The 26023-nt window shown below is 34.0% G+C and overlaps 1 protein-coding gene across 2 annotated transcripts in view; it reads left to right on the top strand.

The window, feature by feature from the left end:
- NUP62CL (nucleoporin 62 C-terminal like) overlaps positions 1-26023 on the top strand; it is a 68119-nt gene that overhangs the window by 22516 nt on the left and 19580 nt on the right. For both annotated transcript variants that reach the window (XM_012750916.3, XM_075999341.1), the window contains 8 exons: positions 7404-7508; positions 9419-9517; positions 14422-14557; positions 19042-19192; positions 19446-19495; positions 19630-19764; positions 21476-21587; positions 24345-24411. In XM_012750916.3, the coding sequence (XP_012606370.1) occupies positions 7451-7508; positions 9419-9517; positions 14422-14557; positions 19042-19192; positions 19446-19495; positions 19630-19764; positions 21476-21587; positions 24345-24411 (808 nt within the window). In that variant the 5' untranslated portion in view covers positions 7404-7450. The remainder of the gene's footprint in view (positions 1-7403; positions 7509-9418; positions 9518-14421; positions 14558-19041; positions 19193-19445; positions 19496-19629; positions 19765-21475; positions 21588-24344; positions 24412-26023) is intronic.

Raw genomic sequence — 26023 nt, 5'->3', positions numbered from 1 at the left:
GGAAGAAAAGGGAAAAGTACATCTATTCCATCTTCCTGGAAATGGAAGTCCTTAAGATTTTAATTTTTTTTTTTCAGAGACAGGGTCTCACTCTGTCCCCCAGGCTGGAGTGCAGTATCATGATCGTAGCTCATTGCAGCCTCTAATTCCTGGATTGCTCAAACGATCCTCTTGCCTCAGCCTCCCGAGTAGTTGGGACTACAGGTGTGTGCCACCACACTTGGCTAATATTTTTAATTTTTCATAGAGATGGGGTGTTGCTATGTTGCCCAGGGTGGTCTCTAACTCCTGGCCTCGAGTGGTCCTCCCACCTTGGCCTCCCAAAGTGCTGGGATCACAGGCATGAGCCATTGTGCCTGGCCACATTTTTAATTTTTATATTGTCAAATCTTTCATTCTTCAGTGTTTTTCTCTCTAAGCTTATTAAATAGGCCTTTCCACTTCAATGTTCTTAATTCTTTTTAGTTTCTTATGGTTTATATTTTTAAGAATCTTATTTTTTTTCTAAATGATTAATAAGTTGAAGCATTGTATTTTGTTAAATAGACATCCTTTCCCTATTGGTTGGAGTTGCTGCCTTTCTGATACACCAAATTAGTATATATATGGTTGACTCTGCTTCTGGATTTTCTATTCTGTTCTATTGATCTGTCCTTTCTTGTTCTGGTATCACCATTTTAGTTATTGTAGCATTCCCCACCATCTTGCAATGTAAGGCCACCTTCCTCCATTCTGTTAAAAAAATGTGGACTATTTTCTAAGATAGTTGGCATTTTCTTATGTTCTTAAACATAAAGGAATTAAGGCTGATTTTGGTATCCTTATAGCACTAGATGGAGGAAATTATGATACTGAACACTTCCTCAAGTCCAATGATTCTCAGCTGGAGACAATTTTATGCCCCACCCAGAGGGGATATTTGGCCATATATAGAGACATATTTTGTTATCAAGACTGAGAAGGTGCTATTGGCATCTACTGGGTAGAGTTCAGGGATGCTGCTGAACATCTTACATTATACAGCACAGTCCCCCACAACAAAGAATTATCTAGCCCAAAATGTCAGTAGTGCCATGTCAAGAAACCTTGATCTTGTTCTATAATTAGGAAACAGTCTTTGTCTCTTAAATGCTTTTCTATTTAAGAACAAGACTCATTTAACTTAAAAGCAAATCATGTTAAGTGGTATTTGTGTCCTTAGTTATCTCTGGGTATGTGATTTAAGGTCAGGCCCCTGAAATTATGCCAGTATCTGAGACAAATGATCACGATTTTAAAATACGGGCATAAATCAAGTGTAAATTTAATTAGAGGTAGTGAAGAGGTTTCAGTAGTGTGGCCAGTTACAAAATAAATAATACAAAATCAATAGCTCTCCCATGTTTAAGCAATAGTAGTTAGGAAGTATAATGGAGAAAGATCCCATTAATGATTTCAACTAAAAGGTATGAAATGCCTGGGAATAAACTTTTAAAAATGCACCTGACCTACATGAAGAAAACCACAAATTTTACTGAGGAATGTAAAAGATGATATGAGTAAATGAAAAAGACTCACTGAATGCACAGACTCAATAATATAAAGATGTCATTTATCTCCAAATTTATCTGTACATTTAATGCAATTCTTATAAAATCATAATGGGTATCTTTGGGGAAGGTAAAGGAGTGAGGGACTTGACAAGATTCTAAAGTTCAAATAGGGGAAGAAATGCATGAAACTAGCCATCTCCATTGTTTTTAAGGAAGGTAATGATGAACTACTTGCAGGAAAATATATGGAAATGTGTTATAAGTGTATTCTCTTCCTGCAAGTTTAAAATATTATGTAATATAAAAATAAGTGAATTCTAGTGCTACAATAATTGAGATTCTGATATGGAATAGGGATAGAAAGATAAATCAGTGAAATATTTTAAAGTACAGTACAGAAACAAACCTGTGTTTATGAAGGTGACACTTCAAATCCGTGGGATAGAGGATGGAGTAGTGAATAAATAAATTGCAGTCGCTGGCTAACCAGGTATTAGGGGTAAGGGGATTGATTTTTGCCTAAAAAGATTAACCAAAAGAAATCTCAGGTGAACTAAAGGTAGAAAATGAAACCACAAATTTTTAAAGCATTCAAACTTTTTAAACAGGGGAAAGTTTAAAAAAATTTTTTTAAAGCATAGGTGAATGTAAGAATATATAAATAATATTTCTCACATTGGGGAGAAGACCATTCATTTATATATCATTTTTAAATACTATAATCAAATAGTTCACAGATAAAGCTATAAATAGTATAAATAGTATAATGTCACCCATCTACACTATATTACCCCTGCCCCTTTCCCGCACTCACCTAACCACTGTAATTATATGTATCCTTCCAGAGCTTCTTCATGGATCTGTTAGCAAATAAAAATATATATTCTTATCCCTCTACCTTTTTTGACATCAATGATATACTCTACACACTATTCTGTACCTTGCTTTTTAAACTTATCAACTTTATACACTTATTTTAAACATTTAGAGTTTTTCACATCAATCAGTATATAGAGAGCTTCCTTAGTATGTTTTATAGCATCATAGTATTCCATGGTCCGGATGTGCTATAATTTATATATTCAATCCCTTACCAATAGGCATTTGGGTTGTTTACCCTTTTGCTAATACAAACAGTAATGCTGATATTATTTTGCATGTCATTTTACAGATATACAAGAACATTTTTGTGGATAAATTTCCAGAAAAAGTATTGCTGGTTCAAAAGATAGATGCATTTATGATTTTTAAAACATTGACCACTTATTTTCCGTAGTAGTTGTACCAATTCACACTCCCATTAGGAATCTGTGAGGCTGCCTGTTTCTTTATAGTGTCCTTAACAGAGTGAGTTATTAGTTTTGACTTCTTGCCATCTGTTATGTGAAATTATTCTCAATGTAGTTATAATTTTCAATTTTTTCTTAAAAATGAGGTTGAACACCTTTTGATATATTTAAGGGGGGATGTCTTTTTAAACATGATGTAGAGACATAGACCATATTGGAAAAAATGATGGAAAGATTTAACTACATAAAAACTATAAACAAAATGAAAAATGAATGACAAATTGGGGTAGGAGAATTTTTGCAACATATGACAAAATAAACAGCCTTGATACACATTCTTATGAAAAAATCAATAATAAGATAGCATTTCTTTCTTTGATAAGAAAATGGCAGATGACATGAATAGGCAATTTCAAGTGGAGAAATTAAAGTAGCCATTAAACCCATATTATTATAAAAATTCAGCCTCATCACTTGCTAATGAATAGTAAATTTAAATTCCTTTGGTATAAACTTAGTTATTTCTTTAAAAGTATACATATGATGCTTCTCCTAAATGAAACATAGGGCTATTCGACTCTATACATTTTAAGTATAATAGTTTTAGATATGTGGTAAAGTTCATGATTCCTCCCCAGCATCTCCCCTCGAATCCTTTCACCCCACTATGGGCCTAGATGTTTTGGGTAGCAGAGTCTTATGTCATATATTGCCATGAATTGCTCAACAGTTGGATGCAGGCAGTAATAGATGCAAGTGCAATTACTTATCAAGAACTTTTACCTTTTAAAGGGGAAAAAGAATATCTGTAATTATGTGTTGAAGTCTAGAAAAAATTGGTTCAGCTCAGCAGAAATGTTTACTGAACACTTACTACCATGTGCCATGTGTATAGTGATCTATAGTTAGGGTGAAAAGATATGAACTTTGTCTTCAAGTAACTCATTAATTTTATTTTTGTCTATATGCATGTAATTTCTCCAGCTTTATATTTTTCTTTTTAAATTTTAAAGCAAGAGGCAGGTAATCTGTTTTCTGAAAATTTATTCCAGACTTCTATTTGTTATTTTTTAATCACAGTTTTATTATGATATAATTCACATACCATACAGTTCACCCATTTAAAATGTACATTTCAGTGGTTCACAGAATTATGCAACCATTGCTATAGTCAATATTAGAACATTTTCATCATCCCCCAAAGAAACCCATTAGCAGTCACCACCCATTCCTCCCTTCTCCCAGTCCCTGGCAACCACTAATCTACTTTCTGTTTCTATAGATTTTTCTATTATGGACATTTCATATAAATGCAATCATGCATTATTCGGTCTTTTGTGTCTAGCTTTCTTTCACTTAGCATAATGCTTTCAAGGCTCATCCATGTTGTAGCATGTATTAGTACATTTTTCTTTCATGGCAAATACAATTCCATTTTATGAATATACCACATTTTATTTATCCATTCATCAGTAAATGGACATTTGGGTTGTTTCATCTGCTATGAATAATGCTGTTATGAATATTCATGTATACATTTTTGTGTGGATATATGTTTCATTTCTTTTTGGCATATATATATACTTAATAGTGGAATTGCTGGATCATGTAATAACTCTATGTTTAACCCTTAGAGGAAATGCCAGTTTTCCAAAGAGGCCTCACCATTTTACATTTGTACCAGCCGTGTATGAGATTTCCACTTTCTCCATATCATTGTCAACGTTTGATATTATCTCTGTTTTTTATTATAGCCATTTTAATTGGTATGAAGTGGTATCTCACTGTGGCTTTGATTTGCAGTTCCCTAATGACAAATGACATTGAGCATGTTTTCATGTGTTTGTTGACCATTTGTACTAGCAACTTTGCATCTTTCTGACGATTCTTTTGTAGTCACATCTACCTCTGACCACAGCCTGGAAAGTTTCTCTACTTTAAAGAATTCATGCCATTAGATTTCCTCACCTGGATAATTCAGGATAATCTCAAGGTACTTAACCTTAATCTCATCTGTCAAATCCCTTTTGTCAATTAAGGTAGTATGTTCAGAGGTTCTGGGTATTAGATCATCTTTGGGGACCATTTTTTCTATCACACCATCTTAACAATATTAAGTATTTTGATCCATAAACATGAATTCTTTCCATTTATTTAGGATGTCTTTCTTTCAGTGATGTTTTGTATTTTTTGTGTATAGTTCTTGAAAGTCTTTTGTTAAATTTGCTCTTAAGTATTTTATTCTTTCTGAGCAATCATAAATCGAGTTACATGCTTAATTTCATTTTTGGGTTGTTCATTGTTATAACATAGAAATGTAGTTTACTTTTATATATTGATCTTGTATCATGCAACCTTGCTGACCTTGTTTATTGTTCTAATAGATTTTTTATGGATTTGTTAGAATTTTAAGTATTCATGATCATGTCATCTACGAATAAAGATAGTTTTACTTTTTTCTTTTCAATCTGGATGCCTTTTATTTCTTTTTATTGCCTAATTATCCAATGTATTGTTGAAGTGGTAAAAGCAGACATCCTTGTTTTTTTATGATGGTAGTAGGAAAGTATTTAGTCTTTCATCATTAAGTATGATGCTATTATACTATGGATTTTTCATTAATGCCCTTTATCATGTTAAAGAAGTTCCCTTTTCTTCTTAGTTTGGTTGAGTACTTTAATCATAAAAGGGTATTGGATTTTGTCAAATGTTTTTTCTGTTTCTATTGAGATGATAATGTGTTTTTTTAATAACAGCATAATTGAGGTATAATTCACACATCTTAAAATTCACCCTTTTAAAGTGTACAATTCAGTGGTTTTTAATATAGTCATAGAGTGAGCACCCATCACTGCTATGTAATTTGAGAACATCTTCATCACCCCAAAAAGAAACCCTGTACCCATTAGCAATCACTCCCTATTACCTACCCCTTTCTCTGAGCCCCAGGGAACTACTAATATATTTTCTGTCTATGGATTTGTCTATTTTGGACATTTCAAATACATGGAATCATACAATATGTAGCCTTTTGTGTCTTGCTTCCTTCATTTTATATGTTTTCAAGATTCATCCATGTTGTAGTACATATTAATACTTAATTCTTCTATTCTCAATACAGCTCTTTTCAGCATTTCCCCCCCCCCCCCAGTTATGTCTGGTAAACTAGCTGACTTAGAGCCTAAATTGTTACTTTCATGAAGCTGCTTGCTTCCTCTTAATTGCTTATTACCAAAATCTCTAATTTTTTAGAGCAAATTTTTTGGCTTGAAGGTCCTCACACTATTTCAAACAAAGTCATTTCCTTTGGGGATAGCTTGGGAACTGTGTTGTCATGAACAGCCTTTATCCCTGAGCAAAGTCTTTGAGCCAGTGCTTTGAGTACTGGGCAGTGAATGGCATTAGCCACTGGTCTTCCTTACCTCTTCAGGCGTGTACCTTTGCCCTACAAATGAGCTGGGTGAGGCAATCAGAGTGAGGGTGATTGGGGCCCCAGTGATCTCAGCCTGATGTGCCTGGGGTAGAACCTCCACCCTATGAGTGGGAGCTAGCTGAAGGAAGGGAGCCTCTGGACTCTTGGCTATAGTCACCAGGAATTTCACCCCTTCAACTCTGTTGAAGGTGATGAGAAATGCTAGCTACCTGTCCCTCCCATTGAGATACTGTATCCCTTTGATTGGGAGCTGAGGGCAGAGGGAATCCAGTCTTCTTGGCCACTCCTGCCTGGAGTGTGGCTTCCATCAAGGTGAGCAAGGGGATGGAGGAAGGAGGGAGTGCCTTCACCTCACACTGTTAGAGGCTGCTAAATCTGCTAAGTCTTAGCAGATTTTCTTGAATAAATATTTCTTTATTTGCTGTATTTATTTTTAGAACCATTTCTAGCCATTTCAATTTTTTAAAAAATATTTTTTGTATGTTATGGATGTTTTACTGGGGAACGGGTCCATGGGACTTGTTATGTTGCAATTCTGGAAATGCATTCCCCTCCTATGACTACTTTTTCAGTGAATCTTTGTTATGATGGTGGTAGAAGGCTGGATATACTAAGCAGTACTGATGAACTATTTTTTTTTTAAATCAGGCTTTTATTATACTATGTCTTATTTATTGGGTTTCAGGGTACCTGCCTTCTCTTGCTTTGTTTTTATTTCTCCATATAAATTAACCTTGTTATAATGGTGTTTTACTTTTATTTATTTATTTGAGATAGAGTCTCGCTTTGTTGCCTGGGCTACAGTGCTGTGGCTTCAGCCTAGCTCACAGCAACCTCAAACTCCTAGGCTCAAGCAATCCTTCTGCCTCAGCCTCCCGAGTAGCTGGGACTACAGGCATGTGCCACCATGCCCGGCTAATATTTTCTATATATTTTAAGTTGGCCAATTAATTTCTTTCTATTTTTAGTAGAGATGGGGTCTCACTCTTGCTCAGGCTGGTTTCGAACTCCTGAGCTCAAATGATCTGCCCACCTCAGCCTCCCAGAGTGCTAAGATTATAGGCATGAACCACCACGCCCAGCCAGTGTTTTACTTTTAAAAAATTATTTTTGGTGACATATTTTTCTACTTGTTACTTTGATTTTTAGGTTTGCCTCCAGCGTCTAGTCTTGCCAACGCTACTAGTTCAAGCACCATGCTGTTTACTTCAATATCAAATACTTCTACCTTCACTGCTGCTACTGGGCCCTCATGTAAGTTACTCATTTCAAAGAAAATGCTATTATTTCCCATGAGACCACCTTACTCAATTTGCCAATATAATCTATGGAACTAACTGCATCTCAGAAATTATCATTATTCTTAAACCCATCTATAACTGATGATGTCAGTAGTAACTTTGTTTAAGAGTCTAGTGATCATGGCTTTAGCTATGAATTTTTTAATTAACATAGTTATTATAGCTTAAAATGATAACTTTAAGCATATAATCTATTAATGTGATATTTTGAAACAACTTTTTGAAGCTATTAAGAATAGGAAGAGGCCGGGCGCGGTGGCTCACGCCTGTAATCCTAGCACTCTGGGAGGCCGAGGCGGGCGGATTGCTCAAGGTCAGGAGTTCAAAACCAGCCTGAGCGAGACCCCGTCTCTACCATAAAAATAGAAAGAAATTAATTGGCCAACTAATATATATAATATAAAAATCAGCCGGGCATGGTGGCTCGTGCCTGTAGTCCCAGCTACTCGGGAGGCTGAGGCAGCAGGATCGCTTGAGCCCAGGAGTTTGAGGTTGCTGTGAGCTAGGCTGACGCCACGGCACTCACTCTAGCCTAGGCAAGAAAGCGAGACTCTGTCTCAAAAAAAAAAAAAAAAAAAAAAAAAAAAAAAAAAAAAAAAAGAATAGGAAGAGTGAGAGTTTTGCCAAGTATGTCCAAAGAGAAGAAGTCTTTACTACCCATGTCAATAAGATAAAATGGGAAATAAATGTTGGAGCCTTGCTATAGTATATTCTTCTATACAGACCAGGTTTGTGGTCTTTACATTTTACCTAACGAAAGTGGAACATGAGAAAGGACCAGCTATATTTTTGGGGTTCTAATTGACACTGTGTGATACCTCATGACCTCTCCCCCTGAAAAGGCACAGCTGGATGCTTTGAGCTGAGAGATAGGACATTAATTATCTCATTACCCCAACTTCTTTGTTACACATCTTCCATCAGAGGAGTCATAGCAAATGTTGAAAGTATTGAATTCTGTAATGTTTTAAGCAATTCTTTCTTACAGATCCCTATAAACTTATTCATAATGCCATGATGTTCATCATTAAACTTTGTTGTATTGTAACCCTAACTATAATATGTTCCCCCCAAAGCCCTATGATAACAAGATTATTACCATTCCTGGGATTAAAACTTGCCAGGAAATGCTTATGCTCAGTCCAGCATGAATAGTGACATACCATGCCCATCTTCTTGTACAATTGGCATAAACATTAGTTAAAATTGTTGGTTACCACATGAGTTGTATTTTCTACAAAGTGGACTTTAATTTTGAGACATGACTCTGATTCTAGAATCCTGTTGATATATGTAAGCAATATCCTTCTCAACTGTAATAGATTTCATGAATATGACTATGTCTGAGGTATGGAGTTCAAATTATTAAATTAATTTCATCTTCAGTCAAAGACTTGCCTTCTGACCTTTGACAGACTTTTTCCTGCCTCCTGCCTCTGATGCCCTTGCCTACAAAATGAAAAGATATCTGGATCACAGTATCTTTTAATTAACTTTAATGAGTTATAACTTACATATCTTAAAATTAGCTTCTTATAAATGTACAATACAGTGATTTTAGTTAGTTTATTAAATTGTGTAACCATCACCACATCTAGTTTTAGAACATTTCCCTTATCCCATTAAGATCCCTCAGCTATACACAACCACTCATCTATTTTCTATGTCCATAGATTTGCCTTTTCTGGATACTTCATATAAATGGATTGACCATGGTTATCTTTTCTTTCTTTTTTTTTTTTTTTTGAAGTTTAACAAAAAGTTTCTAAAGAACTCTTCAAATGAAAAAGACTATAGAAATTCCTCACTGTCTTTGATTTAAAGATTTGATTTAAATAGTTAATATTATATTGTTCTCTGCAGTTGGTGCGCCAATAACTTCGGCTAGAACACTTGGTGGTATAACTTTGGGATTTGGATTAAAATTCCCTGGAGCAGGTGGAGCAGCTCCCACTGCATCTAGTAAGATTTTAGAATTATTGGGATGTATGGGGACACTTATTGGAAATGTACTACATAATAAGCAGTAAGTAGGTTGTAGTTCTATAGCTTTTAGGGCTGGCTTAATGGTTTTGGCCATCTTTTCAGAGTATCCAAAAGGTACACCAATATTGCCAAAGAGTAGAATGAGACAATGTCAATGATGTTCTTTCTGTGAGATGACTATAGTCAAAACTGCTATCAGATACTTGTTAAATTTTAAACTTAAGAATTTTTGTTATTGATCACAATGTTTAATTGACCTAATATATTGGGATTGATAAAGATTTTTTTCTCTAAAAGTTAATTTAAGTTTTGGTCTGTATTAAAGCTGACCCTCTCCTAAAGTTGAATACAGGAGTTTCCCTAGACCTATCCTAAATTTGTTTCTGCCAGTTACGAGCTAGTTAAGTTGTAGGTAGAAGAAAACTTGGTTACCTATTGCCTATAGCTATTGTGAGCTGGGTGGTTAGGAGTCATTTGCTACCTAAACCTACCATTTAAGTCAAACTCCATTTTAGGGAAGTCTTGTTTGTTTTTACTTTAAAAAGTTTACTTAGGACTGAAATGAATCTATCTTCAGCCTGACTTAAACTAAAATCAATCCCTTTTAAGCTTAAACTAATTATTCCTGAAAAGAAATGTATACCATCTCTTAATGTCTTCTTTTACATGACCAAAACTTCCTGAGTTTCCACTGTTTAATAGGCAAAATGGCCAACCTATGAGAGTTGTGAAGGGTCTGTTGTGAAAACTTTACAAGTTATCTTATTTGCAAAAAATGTAACATGATTTTCCTATAAAATACTTTAAAAGGCCGGGCGCTGTGGCTCACGCCTGTAATCCTAGCTCTTGGGAGGCCGAGGCGGGCGGATTGCTCAAGGTCAGGAGTTCAAAACCAGCCTGAGCAAGAGCGAGACCCCGTCTCTACTATAAATAGAAAGAAATTAATTGGCCAACTGATATATATATAAAAAATTAGCCGGGCATGGTGGCGCATGCCTGTAGTCCCAGCTACCCGGGAGGCTGAGGCAGAAGGATCACTCGAGCCCAGGAGTTTGAGGTTGCTGTGAGCTAGGACGCCACGGCACTCACTCTAGCCTGGGCAACAAAGCGAGACTCTGTCTCAAAAAAAAAAAAAAAAAAAAAACAAAACTTTAAAAAAAGAACTGGTTTTGAGTCATTTGTTGAATCATTGAAATATGAATTAGCAGGCTCTTGGATGACTCTGTCATAACCCACCCCATATATATCTAAGTCTCAAATTCCTTCCTGCAAACTGGTACTCTTGCCACTAGTCCATCCCTTAGTAATTTCATCCCCCACTACCTTATGTACTTACCCTTCTTCCTATCAGATATTTCTCAACTTGACACCCCAATTCTGGCTTGTTTTTTCCCCTACTTACCTTTCCTTCTCTTCAAGTGTATTTACTTACTCAGATACTTCATCTCACAAAACAGCCCTGCAGAGGAGCTTTCAAGTGTCTTTATCTGCAAATTTACAGCCATTTGGGATTACTCTCTGCCCTGGGTATAATCAGCAAATTATAAGAGAAACTTGCTTTTTATAGTCTAAGAAGGTGATTATGTCCATTCCAGCGTGGAGTAAGACAAACAGTTGTTGATCAGTGACAGGATAGAAAAATTGGCTAGTAGGATCTTTTAAAGATAATTTTCACTATTTTATATAGTGATTTTTAAGACCAACAGAATGAGATTTATTTAAATGTAAATCCAAATTTGATATGCAGTTATTTTGTATTATTTATTGAACTGTGCTTCCCTTTTACTACACAGATAATGTAGAGTTGACTATATTAAGTGCTTTAGACCAAAGTTGTAACTTGAAAAATCAGGCTATTATAGAACCTTCATTCAAATCCATTGCTTATTTTGTTAATTGAAACATTATTATTTGAATATGCCAGAGCTAATTTATACCTTTAAAATAGCATAAAAGATAAAGAACAAAAATAATTACTATATAAAATGGTTAAAATAATCATACCATTTTTTATAAGACTTAAGATTCCTTTATGTTTAGCCTGACAAGTATTAATTTCCTGAAGGTATCACTCAATATCTTTGGGGAGGTGCTTTGTTTTTCTGTTTAGCTGTTTCTTTAGTGATGGTGATGGCAGTTGCTTTTTCTATTATAAAAATATACATATATGCGTGTGTGTGTATATATATATATGTACATATATGATTTTCTCTAGGGAGAACAGTTTGGTGTTTATCTTTCCAGCCTTTTCCCCAACATATACAAACACATTTGATTTATTTTACAAAAATGGAATCATACTCTGTGTGTGTGTGTTTGTATGTATACGTATACACACAATCCTAGAATTTACAATTGACTCTTTCCTCTTAAGTATACATCTTTGGACATCTGTCCATGTCATAAAATACATATTACTTTATTAGAAAATCATCCTTGGGTGAAGATATGTTTCTTTATAGGAAGGACTCTTTTTTGTTAAAATTTCTTTCTGTCTTGAATGCAGTAGTTACTCAGTAATTGAGGGAATTAATCAATAAAGGGAATCTATTGATAATATCATTCATTTTCAGCATTTCTTGGGAAAAATTTCCTTTCAGATAAGATTTTTATTTTCAGATGAATAAAATGGTGACTTATGGCTGTAAAGAATGCCACAAAGGATCCAATCTGTAGTCTCGCCAGTGTTATGATAGTGACTCCAGGGCTTCTTTGTGATTGGGCATGGTCTTCCTCTGCTGTGCTCATTTCACCCTCACAAGAGCTAACACAAAGAATGGGGGATTATCATAAGGATCCTGTGTTCAAAATGGAAATGGAATTTTATGTCAGTCTAATACAGTCATTGCCATGACACTGTTATTTAAAGGAAATTAGAACTTAAGAATTATTCTTAAGCCAGCTTTGGGGATCTCCTAAACATAATTGTTATTCCCCTTTTGTCTACTTTTTTCCTTTCTAAAACTTCCCATTGGTTTCCTTACCTCTTTTTCTGCCTTCCTGTTTTACCTTATTCTTAATTTTGACTTGCTTATGGCTCCTTATTTCTATTTCATGTCTTTCCTCTGTCATTCCTTTCAGCTCCCTTTACCTACAGATTTATTCTTTTAGAAATATTTCACAGTATCTGCCAAGAGTCTGATTCTTTGCATATTTTTACCTTGAGTCAGATTCTTTCCACATTGCTAAATTTTTGAAAATGAGATTCTGACCAATTTTATTCCTGTTTGGCTAGAGCTTTTTGTGCCAGATCCTTGTATAGGCTGCTAGTAGCATAAGGGAAGGCTTCCCATACATCAGATGCACAGCCCTGACCCAATCAACTATCAACCGGTAGCAAAGGACAGTTACCTAGAATAAATAATGAATGTCTGAGCCTGTTCTTTCAACAGGAATAGGATAGAATAAGCCAGTCTCCTTTAGAATAGTCAGTGTGTGTGACACGCACCATGATTACATATTTATCTAGTTTGACTATTAACCTGAAGATAATTGCTAATTGGGAAAGCAAGGCTAGCATAAGACAAACAATTGTGTACATGTTATATTTTTAAACAAATTTCTTGTTACAGGAGCAGCATTTATTAATTGTAAGAACATTTGAAAATACGGAGAACAGGCCAGGTGTGGTGGCTCATGCTTATAATCCTAACACTCTGGGAGGCCGAGGCGGATGGATCCTTTGAGCTCAGGAGTTCGAGACCAGCCTGAGCAAGAGCAAGACGTCCAACTCTACTAAAAATTAGAAAGCAATTAGCCAGACAACTAAAAATATATAGAAAAAATTAGCCTGGCATGGTGGCGCATGCCTGTAGTCCCAGCTTCTCAGGAAGTTGAGGCAGTAGGATTGCTTGAGCCCAGGAGTTTGAGGTTTCTGTGGGCTAGGCTGATGCCATGGCACTCTAGCCCAGGAAACAGAGTGAGACTCTGTCTCAAGGAAAAAAAGAAAGAAAGAAAAAAAGAAAGAAAATACAGAGAACGAAAAAGAAGAAAATAAAATCTTCCCGGTCCCCACCAGCCACAGTGTTCTGTACATTGTTCATTAAGTTGCTCAGTGTATAGTAAGAACCAAAAATGCTATAGAAGTTCAGAAAACCAACAGGAAACTATAAGTAGGAGAAAAGTGAGTTTAAACATGGGGAACAAAGAATTTGAGCTAGATTATGAAGTATACTTAGGATTTTTATCTGAAGACAGCAAGGCATTTTAGTAGGGGTGCAACAGAAAAAGACATGTTGGACAGCAGTCTGGCCTGCAGATAAAACTTTGAAAGGCATTTGCCTATTACATTCACAAAAATATATGCCTAGCATTGGCTATGATATAGCGAGACACTCTCCCTTTTTGATAGGGATGTAAATTGGAAAAATCATTTTGGTAGGGCAATTTGGCAAGATAGGCTAAAATTTAGAGCACGCTGACACTTTGATCTAGCAATTTCATTTCTAGTAATTAATTACACAGACATAGTCATTTAAGTATGCAAAGATATAGATGTACCGAGATTTTGTGCAAATTGCAATTATTCTTTCCTTGAATGTTTAGTTAAACTTACCAGTGATGGCATCTGAGTCTAGAGTTTTCTTTATGGGAAGATTTTTGAGGATTGGTTTGATTTCTTTAATGGTTATAGGGCTGGTTAGGTTATATGTTTTATTTTTCTGTGAGTTTATCTAAGATTTTTAATTTTAGGCAGGAGGGTTAGTCCAGATTACCTGGCCTGCCATATATCGTTTCATATTACAACAGTGGTGAGTTCAAATCTATAACTTTGAGTTCAAATTTACATTTTAAAAAATACTTCTATAATTTTTAACTTGAATGATCAAGGCTAACCAAGTTTCTGATTTCTTGCTAACATTATACATTTTATTTTCCAGCTACAACTTCAACGACTACCACCACCACTGTGACCACCACCACTACTACCACAGTCACCAGTGGCTTTATCCTGAACCTAAACCCACTGACATCAACTGGGATTACTAACACTGAACTTCTTACTTCAACTGTCAAGTAAGCCTATTTATTTGAAAATTAGTGTGAGTTTCATTTTATTTATCATGTACAAGGCATGATTTGCTTATATAGTTTTAGAATAATATTTGAAAGTTAGATAAATGACTGAGTTGAAGGAACAGAGAAAGATTTCTGTAGCTTAGGAAGTTAAACAACCAATAGCACACCTTTACCTTCTGAATACCATCATAATACAATCATTACTATGACTAAGAATAGCTACCATTTGTTGTGCAATTGCTATATGTTTAGCAAGATGACAATGCTTTACAAACATCATATCATTTAATCCTCACAATAACCCTATGAGGTAGGCACTATTTTTGTTACCTTTATATAGATGAGAAAACTGGAGCACATAGAGATATTTTAATCTGCTCATGGTCACACACTTGGTAATGATTGAGCCAGGATTAAAATCCAGGCAGCCAAACTCTGGAGCTTACATTCTTACATACTGCTCTCTAATATTTGTTTATTTTTTTAATTAAACTTTTTATTTTGAGACAATTGTAGATTCACATGTATTTGTAAGAAATAATGCAAAACATCCTCTGTGTTCTTTATATCACTTCCCCCAATGATAACATCTCATTATAGTACAATATCTCAACATTGATACAGTAAAAATACAGAATAGTTCCATCACCACAAGGATTCCTCCTGTTATCCTTTTATAGCCACACCCACTATCCTCCCCTCCTTTCCCTAACCCTGGGCAACAATCTGTTCTTTATTTCTATAATCTTGACATTTCAAGAATGTTATTCAGATGGAATCATATGTATGTGACCTTTAGGGATTGGCTTTTTTTCATTCACCATAACTCCTTGAGATCCACCCAAGTTGTGTACATCAATAGTGAGTCCTATTTTATTTATGACTAGTATTCCATGGTATTGTGGGTGTACCATGGTTTGCTTAATCATTCACTTGTTGATGAACATCTAGGTTGTTTCCAGTTTTTTGGCTGTTATGAATAAAGCTGGTATGAACATTTATATACAGGTATTTTTGTGAATATGTTTTATTTCTCTGGGATAAATGTCCAGGAGTGCAGTTGGGTGGTATGGTAGTTGCATGTTTATTTTTTTAAAGAAACTTCCAAACTCTTTTCCAGAGTAGCTGTGCCATTTTACATGCCCATCAGCAACGTTTGAATGATCCAAAGTATCTGCATTCTCACCAGGATAGGATGTTGTCACTATTTTTTATTTTAGCCCTATCGATAAATGTGAAGTGATACCTCACGATGGTTTTAATTTGCATCTCCCTGATGACTAATGATATTGAACATCTTTTCATGTGTTTATTTGCTATTAGTATATCCTCTTTGGTAAAGTGTCTGTTCATATCTTTTGTCCATTGTCAACTTGGATTATTTGTTTTTTTACTATTCAGTTTTGAGAGTTTGTTATATATTCTAGGTACTAGTCCTTTTTCAGATATGTGGTTTATAAATATATTCTCTAACTCTATAACTTATCTTTTTATCCTCTTAACAAGGTCTTTTTGCTGAACAAAAACTTTTAATTGGTGATGTGTAATTTATCAATTCTTCTTTTAATGGATTGTGCTTTTGGAGTCAATTATAAGAACTCTTTGCCTAGCCCTAGATACCAAAGATTTTCTCCTATTTTTTCTCTAAAAGCTTCATAGTTTTGTATTTTACATTTACACTCATGATCCATTTTGAATTAATTTTTGTATAAGGTGTGATTTTTAGGTTGAGATTCATTTTTTTGTCTACGGATGTCCAATTTTTCCAACATGATTTGTTGAAAGGCTATCTTCTTCCACTGAATTGCTTTTGCCCCTTTGTCTAAAGGCAACTGGACATACTTGTGTCAAATGCTTCTTTGGCCTTAATTGATACAATCTTTTAAGATTTTTTTCTTTATCTTGATGAAATGGTAGATTACATTGATTGATTTTTAGATGTTCAAGTAGCCTTGCATGTGTGGAATAAATTATACTTGGTTATGGTGTATAATTTTTATACATTTTTTGGTTTGCTAGTATTTTGTTTAAAGACTTTTGTATCTAAGTTCATGAGAGATATTGGTCTGTAATTTTCTTCTTTTTTTAATGTCTATGGTTTTGATATAAGGGTAATACTGGCCCTATAAAATATTCTGGGAAGAATTCTCTTCTGTTTTCTAGAAGAAAGTGTGTAAAATTGGTGATAATTCATTAAATGTTGGCAGAATTCTCCAGTGAAACTTTCTGGGCCTGGACCTTTCTTTTATAGGAGCTTTTAAATTACAAATCAATAATTCTTTAATGATTCTAGAACTATTCAGTTTATCTAGTTCATCTTTGATGAGTTTTAGTAGTATGTAGTTTTTAAGGAATTGGTCCATTTTTTCTAAGTTGTCAAATTTATGAGTGTAAAATTGTCCATAGTATTCCCTTATTGTCCTTTTAATAGCTGTAGAGATATTCCTGTGTCATTTCTGATATTGGTGGTTTGTATCTTCATCAATTTCATTGATATTTTTCTAAAGAACCAAACTTTTGTTTCCTTGATTATTCTCTATTTTCCTATTTTCAATTTCATTTATATCTATTATTATTTTCCTTCTGGTTGCATTGGGTTCATTTTGCTCTTTTTCTAGTTTGTTGAGGTATAAACTTTGACTATTGATTTGTGACCTTTTCCCCCTAATGTATATTTGTAGTACTATAAATATCCCTCTCAGTTCTACTTTAGCTATGTCCCACATATTTTGTTGTGTTGTGATTTCATTAGCTCTATATTCTTTTAAAATTTCTTTTACAAATTCCTCTTTGACTCATGGATTATTTAGAAATGTGTTATTTAATATCCAAGTGTTTGGCGATTTTCTTGTTTTTTTCATATTGATTTCTGATTTGATTCTATTATGATCAGAGAACATGCTCTATATGATTTCAGTTCTTCAGGTTTGTTTTGTGTGTGAGGATATGGTCTGTCTTAATGAATGTTCCATGGACACTTGAAAATTGTGTTTTCTGCTATTAGGTGGAGAGGTCTATATATATATCAATTAGATTCTGTTGCTTCATCATAATTTCAGATTCTGTATCTTTGCTGCTTTTCTGTGTAGTAGTTCTATCAGTTGTAGAGAGTGGCTTTTTGAAGTCTCCAGCTCTAATTGTAGATTTGTCTATTTCTCCCTTTAGCTCTATCAGTTTTTGCTTCATGTATTTTGAGTCTCTGTTGTTTGGTTCCTTGCACATTTAGGATTGTTAGCCTTCTTGTTGGTGCCTTGCTTCCTTTATCGTTATGTACTGTCCATCATTGATTCTGATCATTTTCTTTGCTCCGTAATCTACTTTATCTGATATTAATATAGCCATTGCTTTTTAAAAAATTAATCTTGCGTGGTACATCTTTTTCGATTCTTTTATTTTCAACCTATGTCCTTGTATTTGAAGTGAGTTTCTTGTAGACAGCATATTTTTGATTGTTTTTATTCACTGTGCCAATCTCTGTGTTTTAATTGGTATATTTAGCACATTTACATTTAAGGTAATTATTGATATGTTAGGTCTTAAGTCTATCATTTTATTATTTGATATCTCTGATTTTTATCTTTCTGTTTCTTTTTTTTTTTAACTTCCTGTGGGTTGTTTGAATTTTTTTGAGGGTTTCATCTTCTTCTATTCATAGTATTTTAAAAAATATATATTGCTTTGTATAGTTTTATTACTGGTTGCTGTATTTATTATAGTTCACATGCATAATTTACAGCAATGTGGTCATATTTCACATTTTACCACTTTCAGTGAAGTGTATAAACCTTACTTTCTTTTATTTTCCTTTACCCTCCTTATCTTTTAAGTATTAATATAATTATCTCAACTATTTCCTCTGTATACATTGAAGATCACATCACATAGGGTTATAATTTTTGCTTCAACCAACAAATGTGATTTAAGAAACTCAGGAGATGTAGACTTAGCAGAGAAATCAGAGCATTGCCTGTCTCTGCTGGTCAGGGGATCAAAGATCAGCTAGCTGTTCAGCTTTATTAATACAACCTGGCAGGGGAATTGGAGTTCCTAATGGTTCTGCCCAGTGAGGGATGCTTACTCTCTTGTGGATACAGACAGGGGAATGGATCACTGACCAAGAGCTGGTGGGAGAGAGAGTCCTTTCTCTTTCCCATACCCACACAGAAAAGAGCTTCCTTCATGCTGAGCTGGGATGAGGGAAAGAAGGTTCAGATTGTGGCACAGACTTTATCTGTTCCTGTTGTGATTTAGTGTATTTCTTAATAAATCTTTACTTGCTATATTCCTTTAGCATAATTTAAAGAAACTTTGAGTGGCTGTTTTTAATCATCTTTACCAGTTATGGTTTTTTGGGGAGGAGGCAGGTATGAGAAACTCCTCACATACTATTTTCTTCCCTGAATCCTCCTGTGTTGTTCATTTTAAAAATCCTACCATACTTTTAGAAGTATGATCATATACTACATCCTTTTATTTTTTAGTGCAATAGTAACTCCCGTGATGACATATGGTCATCTGGAGGGTCTTACAAACAAGTGGAGCCTTGAGCTAGAGGAGCAAGAGAACTACTTTCTTCACCAGGTGACGAACGTCAATGCTTGGGACCGTGCATTGATTGAGAATGGTGAGAAGGTAAGAAGATATTCTCATTAATCTACCTGCATTGTACAGGTATTTACAGATGAACACAAGAGAACAGACCTGTGTTTTGTGGTTCATTTTCTATTCCAATATTGGTGAGCATCTTCCAAATATTTTCCTTAGGTAATAAGTACCCTGTATTAGGAAATCTTTCATATTTGAAGTATATTTGAAACATTAATATTGCTCTAAAATTAAATAAATTCAAATATTTACATTATTATATTCTTATTTCTCTTTATAGATTACTGTTTTACATAGAGAAGTGGAAAAAGTAAAGCTGGATCAGAAAAGGTAGAACCTTAGATTTCCTGGGTTGGAAGATTAAAGGCATCATTTTATTCAATTTTTTTTCCTTGTACTTTATTGACTTTTTTTGTCACTCCAAATTCCTTTCATTAACCCTTCTGTTGGCTTGATTTCTTCAGGTTGGAAAAAGAATTAGATTTTATCCTGTCACAGCAGAAGGAACTAGAAGATCTGTTGACTCCTTTAGAGGACTCTATGAAGGACCAGAGTGGACTTATTTATCTGCAGCATGCAGATGTGGAGCGTGAGAAGACGTAAGTAACTGCATAAAGATCAAGGAATGGGGCAGGACTTGCCTACTATGAGAGCATTCCAAAAAAGAGAGAAAAATTAAATTGGAAGGCAGGGAATAAAAATTGGTAGGTAAGGGCAAGTTTTTATACTTGACATTTATCAACTTGTTTATCTTTTCTAGATGCTTGAAAATGAAGGAATCATTCTGGCAATTTTGTTTTACAGCATTTTTGCACACTATTATTAATTTCAAATTTATACATGTCTGCTGTAAAGTTTTTACATTTGTCAAGTTTGTTCTTAAATTAGAAATACAAATTTTATGTGTATGGTGTTATAGTATGGTGGGATATTTATGCTCTCCTATTTATATTGACCCTTCTAAACCTAATGTTCATTCAGTTGCTTTAGTGATAAGTCATTTGCTATTTTAAAGGCAATTTGTTAATCTGGGGGCTAACTGCATAACTTTTAAAACTAGAATGATTTTGTCAATGTCTTAGGCTAGGTATATTTTATTTGTATACTATTCAGTCTTTACCTTCTGTTGATACATTGTCAAGTTTCCCACAGTAACTATCTCTCTGAAACTGAGATCTAGTAATCAGCCAATTTATAAAGTATTAGGAGAACTTGTATGAATGTGCGACATAATCTAGATTGAGACTAAATAGAACTCATTTTCTCAATGGCTTCTTATGAGTTAGGATTGAGCTTATTTTTTAAAGGCTTGCAAGTTAACTTTTTTGTAGGGCCACTAAATGTGGTAAGTATAGGTAATCTGTACTGACCCTAGTTCTGTTTCTGCTTTTGTATTCCAGCTTTTGTGAGTTTTTCTTTGCTTGCTTTCTATGCATTCTATCATTTTTTGAAACATGTAGTTACATTTTTGGCCATAAGATCCTTGCTATAGTTTGAAGAAACCTTTGAAACATTAGTTCCTTTCCTGATGCTCTTTTATAGTCATATTTACAATATGATAAAATCTTCACCAGAATCTTTAGCAATCTAGAAAATCAATTGTCTATAATTACTTTGGCACAGAAAGGCAGTAGATTGTTACCAACAAATCTAATTGAATCATTTTTTATGCACATTAAGTTTGAAAAATCCTCTGGCCACTTTAATTCTCATAAACATATTCATTAAGTTGGTGTGTGTGTGTGTGAATAGTCTGGGTGGAAATCTTGAGAATTTAGGCAACTAATCAATTTGAGAACTTAGTAAATTTATCTGCCTTTGATTATTGTGAAGCTCATTTATCAAAACATCTTTTGTTGCCTGGTGGAGTATATGTATATAAGGTTTTCCTTTGAAAATTTGTGTATTCAAGATCATCGAAGACACCTCAGCATTTACTGAATATTGTTAAACCCTGAATAACTTATCTTATATATCTGAATGTCCTCTGGGTATATTTTGACACATAAAAAGAGTTCTTTTGCTCCTGAAATGCCCAGAGCATTAGTCAGAGGGCAAATAGGTGACAGTAAAAATGGCACGCTGAATAAAAGTCTTTACCTTTGGATTCTTTTTAGAATATGGTAGTAATAAGGTCACAGATGCTGTATCTATGAAAATGTACCATTGGTCATAACTGAGACCCACTGAGAAGGTAGGGGAATTGGGGCAAATCCAGTTGGTGGAATCATCTTTGTATGTCAATAACAATAGGTCATCATCATAGGAAAACATTTCTTATTAATCCCTTTATTTTACTTGCCTTTTCAGTTACAAATTAGCAGAAAATATAGATACTCAGCTGAAAGGAATGGCCCAAGATCTCAAGGACATTATCGATCACCTGAATTCATTTGAAAATCCTTCTGACACTACTGACCCGGTGTGTTTACTGCTTTACGTATTTAGACAACCAAGATTTAGTATGAAATTAGCATTCTATAGTTCCTTTAGCTAGTCACCTTCTCCTGTCCTCTATATGGCTGCTTACCTGCCTCTAGAGATATGAAGCCCTTGGATGTGGTTAGTGGAGCAGGAAACATTTAGAGGCAGAAAAGGTTGTGAGCTTCTGTGGTTATTCCTAGGAGGGTGAAAAAATGACTCTTACTGAGATTGTCAAGGTTTTCTTCCCTGTTCTTCACATAACTAAGTATGTCCCTGTACTTGTTTTTCTGTTCATTTACTAATTAGCTAGTTGATTCTTCTTTTGACATATTTATTTACATACTCATATAAATGTTAGTAGGTATGTTTGAGTCTGTTAGACATGCCCAGGGAATCTTTAATTTATGGTTAGGTTATATTTTAAAAGTTTGGTAATTAACTATTTGAGATTTAACATATATTTTTCCATAGAAACTTTATTAAATATAGTTATTAGATTTCCACCTGCTACATAGAATACTACTTAGCTCACAATGTAAATGCATTATATCATTGGAAAATACAGCTGGAGCTCCAATTAGAGTTCAGACACCATGAATTAATTTGGTGGTGAGAAAGAATTGATTTTTTTCTTTTCTCTATACTCTAATTGAAGAGCTTATTTCCTGTACTTTTCCCTATTGTGTTAGCAGCTAAATGGAGTCCTCCTTTTCCCATTCCCTGTCCATGACAGTAATGGTAAGAGGAATCTCCCATTGTGGGAGCTCCCATTGTGTTTTCTATAAAGATAATTATAATTACGAGGGGGCCAGGATCTGAGTAGATGAAGATGAATGACATATATAAGTGGTGACTATTCTTTGGTAAGCTCTTTGTCAAATTATATATAGACAGTTCTTTACATACACATTATCAGCTTTTTTAATTCTAAAGAGACAGTGTGTTATAGCTGAGAAAGCATTAGAATTTTCTTCAAGTCCTTTAATCTCTCTGGGTCTTAGTTCCTTCTTTTGCAAAATGTCAAGGATGGACTAAATGATCTTTAAGTCCTTTCCAGCTATAAAAATTATGCCATTTTCTACTTTGGGTGAATCTAAAGTTGAGCAAACGCAAATATAAATTAATCTTGGATTATCCCTACTATCTCCCTGTGTTCACACAGATGATCAAGAGTTTACAAAATACAGATTTTCTTTTAATCAAATATTAGATTACTATTGTAATTCCAAAATTCAAAATTGTTTGTTGTAATAGAATTTTGATGCATAAATCTATGAAGATTTAGACATGAAGCAGAGCTGATGTCTAGTCCTTCTGTGTTGAGTTAATATAATAGTATTCTCAACAGAGTAAGTAAAAGGAAACTGTAATTCTGTCTCTATCCTTTGTCTCTACTAAGACCTAGATTGTTTTATTTTATTTTAGTAGTGGGTAGTAAATGGTTTGATTCTTTTTGTTTTTCCTGGCAGGGGTGATTGGGATGTTTAAGGTGAGTGAATTAAAGGGTAATTGCTGCCTCGATGGCAGAACAAAAGAAGCAAGAAATCAGCAATAACTCATCTCTTTTCACAGATAGCATAAATCCTTGGGCAGGAAGCTGGAAAAACATTTTCTGGACAACAAGATTCCTATTGTTACAATAAATAAGATAATTTATTGTAACCATATCAACAAAGCTTCATTACTATGGGCCATATACTAGGGTAGAAAAATAGCAGCTATGTGTTCTAGTGTTCATGGTGATGGGATTTACCTGTTTTTATTCCCTCTTTTAGGGGTGAATGGGAGAGACCACATGATATCTAAAATTTTTATTGAGCAAGTTCATATTATGCTCTGTGTTACTCAGTCACATTTTCTTACAGAATCCATACAAACATTAAATCACTTATATTACCAGTACCCTTCTAATATATTGGTGTATTTCTTTCTAGTCTTTTTCCTCTGCTGGTAAAAATGCTTCTTTTGTTCTAAATAGTACTAGAAACATACCAATATAGATTTTTGCATTCTGTCTTCATTTAATATTCTTTCAGGGTCTTTTCCCAAAATTTTAACCATTCTTTGAAAACATGAGTTTTAATGGCACTCTAAGATTTTCTTAGAGGTGACTTTACCATAATAAATTTAATTATTATTTAGTTGGTAGAGAGATTGTTTCCAATTTTGGGTCGATATAAAATAGCCCTGTTTTATTTAGATTTGATTATTTACTGTGAATAGGCTTCTGGAAGTTGAATGTACTGAGTCAAAAGTTATGAATATTTTAAAGCTTTTGATATATATTGTAAAAATGTACATTTTCAAAATGTAAGTTGAGTTAATTTATATTACTATTGGCTGTATATGACTGTGCCTATTTTCCCTGCATACTTGACAACCAAGTATTACCATTCTTAAAAAATTGCTGATTTGGTTGACAAATAGTGCTATTTTTAACTCTTTATATGAATTTCTTATCTTGTGAAATGTTTCTTAATGTTCTTCATTTTTGTACCATGGTAGTCAGTTTCTTAATGAATTATAGGTAGCCAATTTCTGACAGTTACAAAATAATTAGATTGAACTAATACATAAAGGTAATAAGCATTGCAAATATGAAATAGCAAAAAAAGCCATTAATATTTAGTACATTCTCACTTCATTGTTACCAGAAGAAATTGAAAGTCACTTCCTAATTTCAATTTCTTATGTTTATTTTGTGTTTACTACTTCAGAATATTCATAATCTAAAAAGTCTTGTATATATTTTTAGCTCCAGAAGATCCGCAAAATTTTGAATGCTCATGTGAACTCTCTGCGGTGGATTGATCAGAATACAGGTGGGAGTTTATTTGTATGCCAAGCTCTATGTATTGCAGGTAGAAAATGTGATATAAGTCAGGTTGCGTGCTTCCTGACCACACTCACATTAGAGTTCAGTTGCACGAGTGTTGCTTAACTCATGGTATACCTACATTAGTTCTGAAAAAGTATAATTACTTATTTTTGCAAAATGAAACACAGATAGGATAAAATAGAAATTAATGAAAATGGAAAGTGGATAGGAATGGGATATAGGGAATAGGGTAGAAGCAGGACTTCAGAATGTATCTTTTTATACAGTTTTGCCTTCCATGTAAATGTTTTATATACAAAAATTAGAATTAAACCAAAAATAATGTGAAGAAAGACAAATACTAAAATTGAGTACATACTAAAACCAAACAAACCTATGTAACTAATTTATAGCATAATCATTCAGTTCAGGTAACCTTTGAACATAGTGTGCTTGATGATGTATCGTTACTAGGATGTGGTCCTAAGGATAAAAAGAACTGCAATGAAATCTTAAACTTTCTTAATAGGTTCGTTATTAGTTTCAGAATTATATCATTATGACTACCATTTCATATATATTGTGCAATAAAGCAAGTGCATAAGTATATTAATGATAATAGAAATTTAAAAAAAAGAGATACAAGCTATTTTCCCTTTCATTCATTTATATTTCTAATATAAATTTGAATTGCAAATACAAGTATGCATTCCTATCCTCTTATTCTGTACACGGAAAGGGCCTAGAAACAATGACAGATACCCAAGAAGCAACAAGCATACCCAACACCTAGATCTTGGTTTCTAAATACTATTCTAATACTGAAAGGAACCAAATCTTGGGAAATGTCTGATTTCAGGTCTCAGGCAAGGAAGTACAGGATGAGCTTGGGACTTTTTATTCAAGAAAGCATTGTTCAAAGACTAATGAGGTTATATCAGAGCACAAGATTGTGCTTGAAGGGACTCCTGCTGGCCACGTTAGGGTGGTTTGAACATCAAAAAGAATAACAACAGTAACAGATTATAATACATTGAGGGTTAAAAAAAAAGTCCACAATGATACTCAAAAAAAAAAAAAAAAAAGAGAGAGAGAGAAATGGGAGGTACAGGGATAATAATAGAAGGAATGATAGAATTAGAAAACCACCATTAAAAAAACTTTCAACAGAGTTTTTTTTATTAAGCTCACCTGGATCTTAGATACCCTGCCTCATTTATAATATATCACAACTATTAGTTATTTATTGGCAGAAAAATATGCTAACAGGAAATGGACCAAATATGGACTATAATTTACTGAGTTAATATTTTAAAAATAACTTTATTGAAGCATAATTTACATATATAAAATTCACCCATTTTAATTGTACAATTCAATGAGGAAAATTGAACAGTTTGCAGCCCCAGCATAATTGATTTAGGAAATGCTAAAACTAATGAGTTTAAGATTGTTGGGGGAATGGATATTTACATGATCTCTAAAGTATCACTCCACAGATTATTTAATAATTGCAAAGGAGAAAATGTGCCTTTACAACAGGGCTATCTGACATGCACTATTTTAATGAAGTGATCAAACCTAGCCTCCCCAGTAGTGGAATAACTTGACATTAT

This window comes from Microcebus murinus, chromosome X (assembly GCF_040939455.1).
Source record: "Microcebus murinus isolate Inina chromosome X, M.murinus_Inina_mat1.0, whole genome shotgun sequence".
NCBI lineage: Eukaryota > Metazoa > Chordata > Mammalia > Primates > Cheirogaleidae > Microcebus > Microcebus murinus.
Note: the sequence above shows the minus strand (reverse complement) of the source record. Positions and strands in the feature narration are given on the sequence as shown.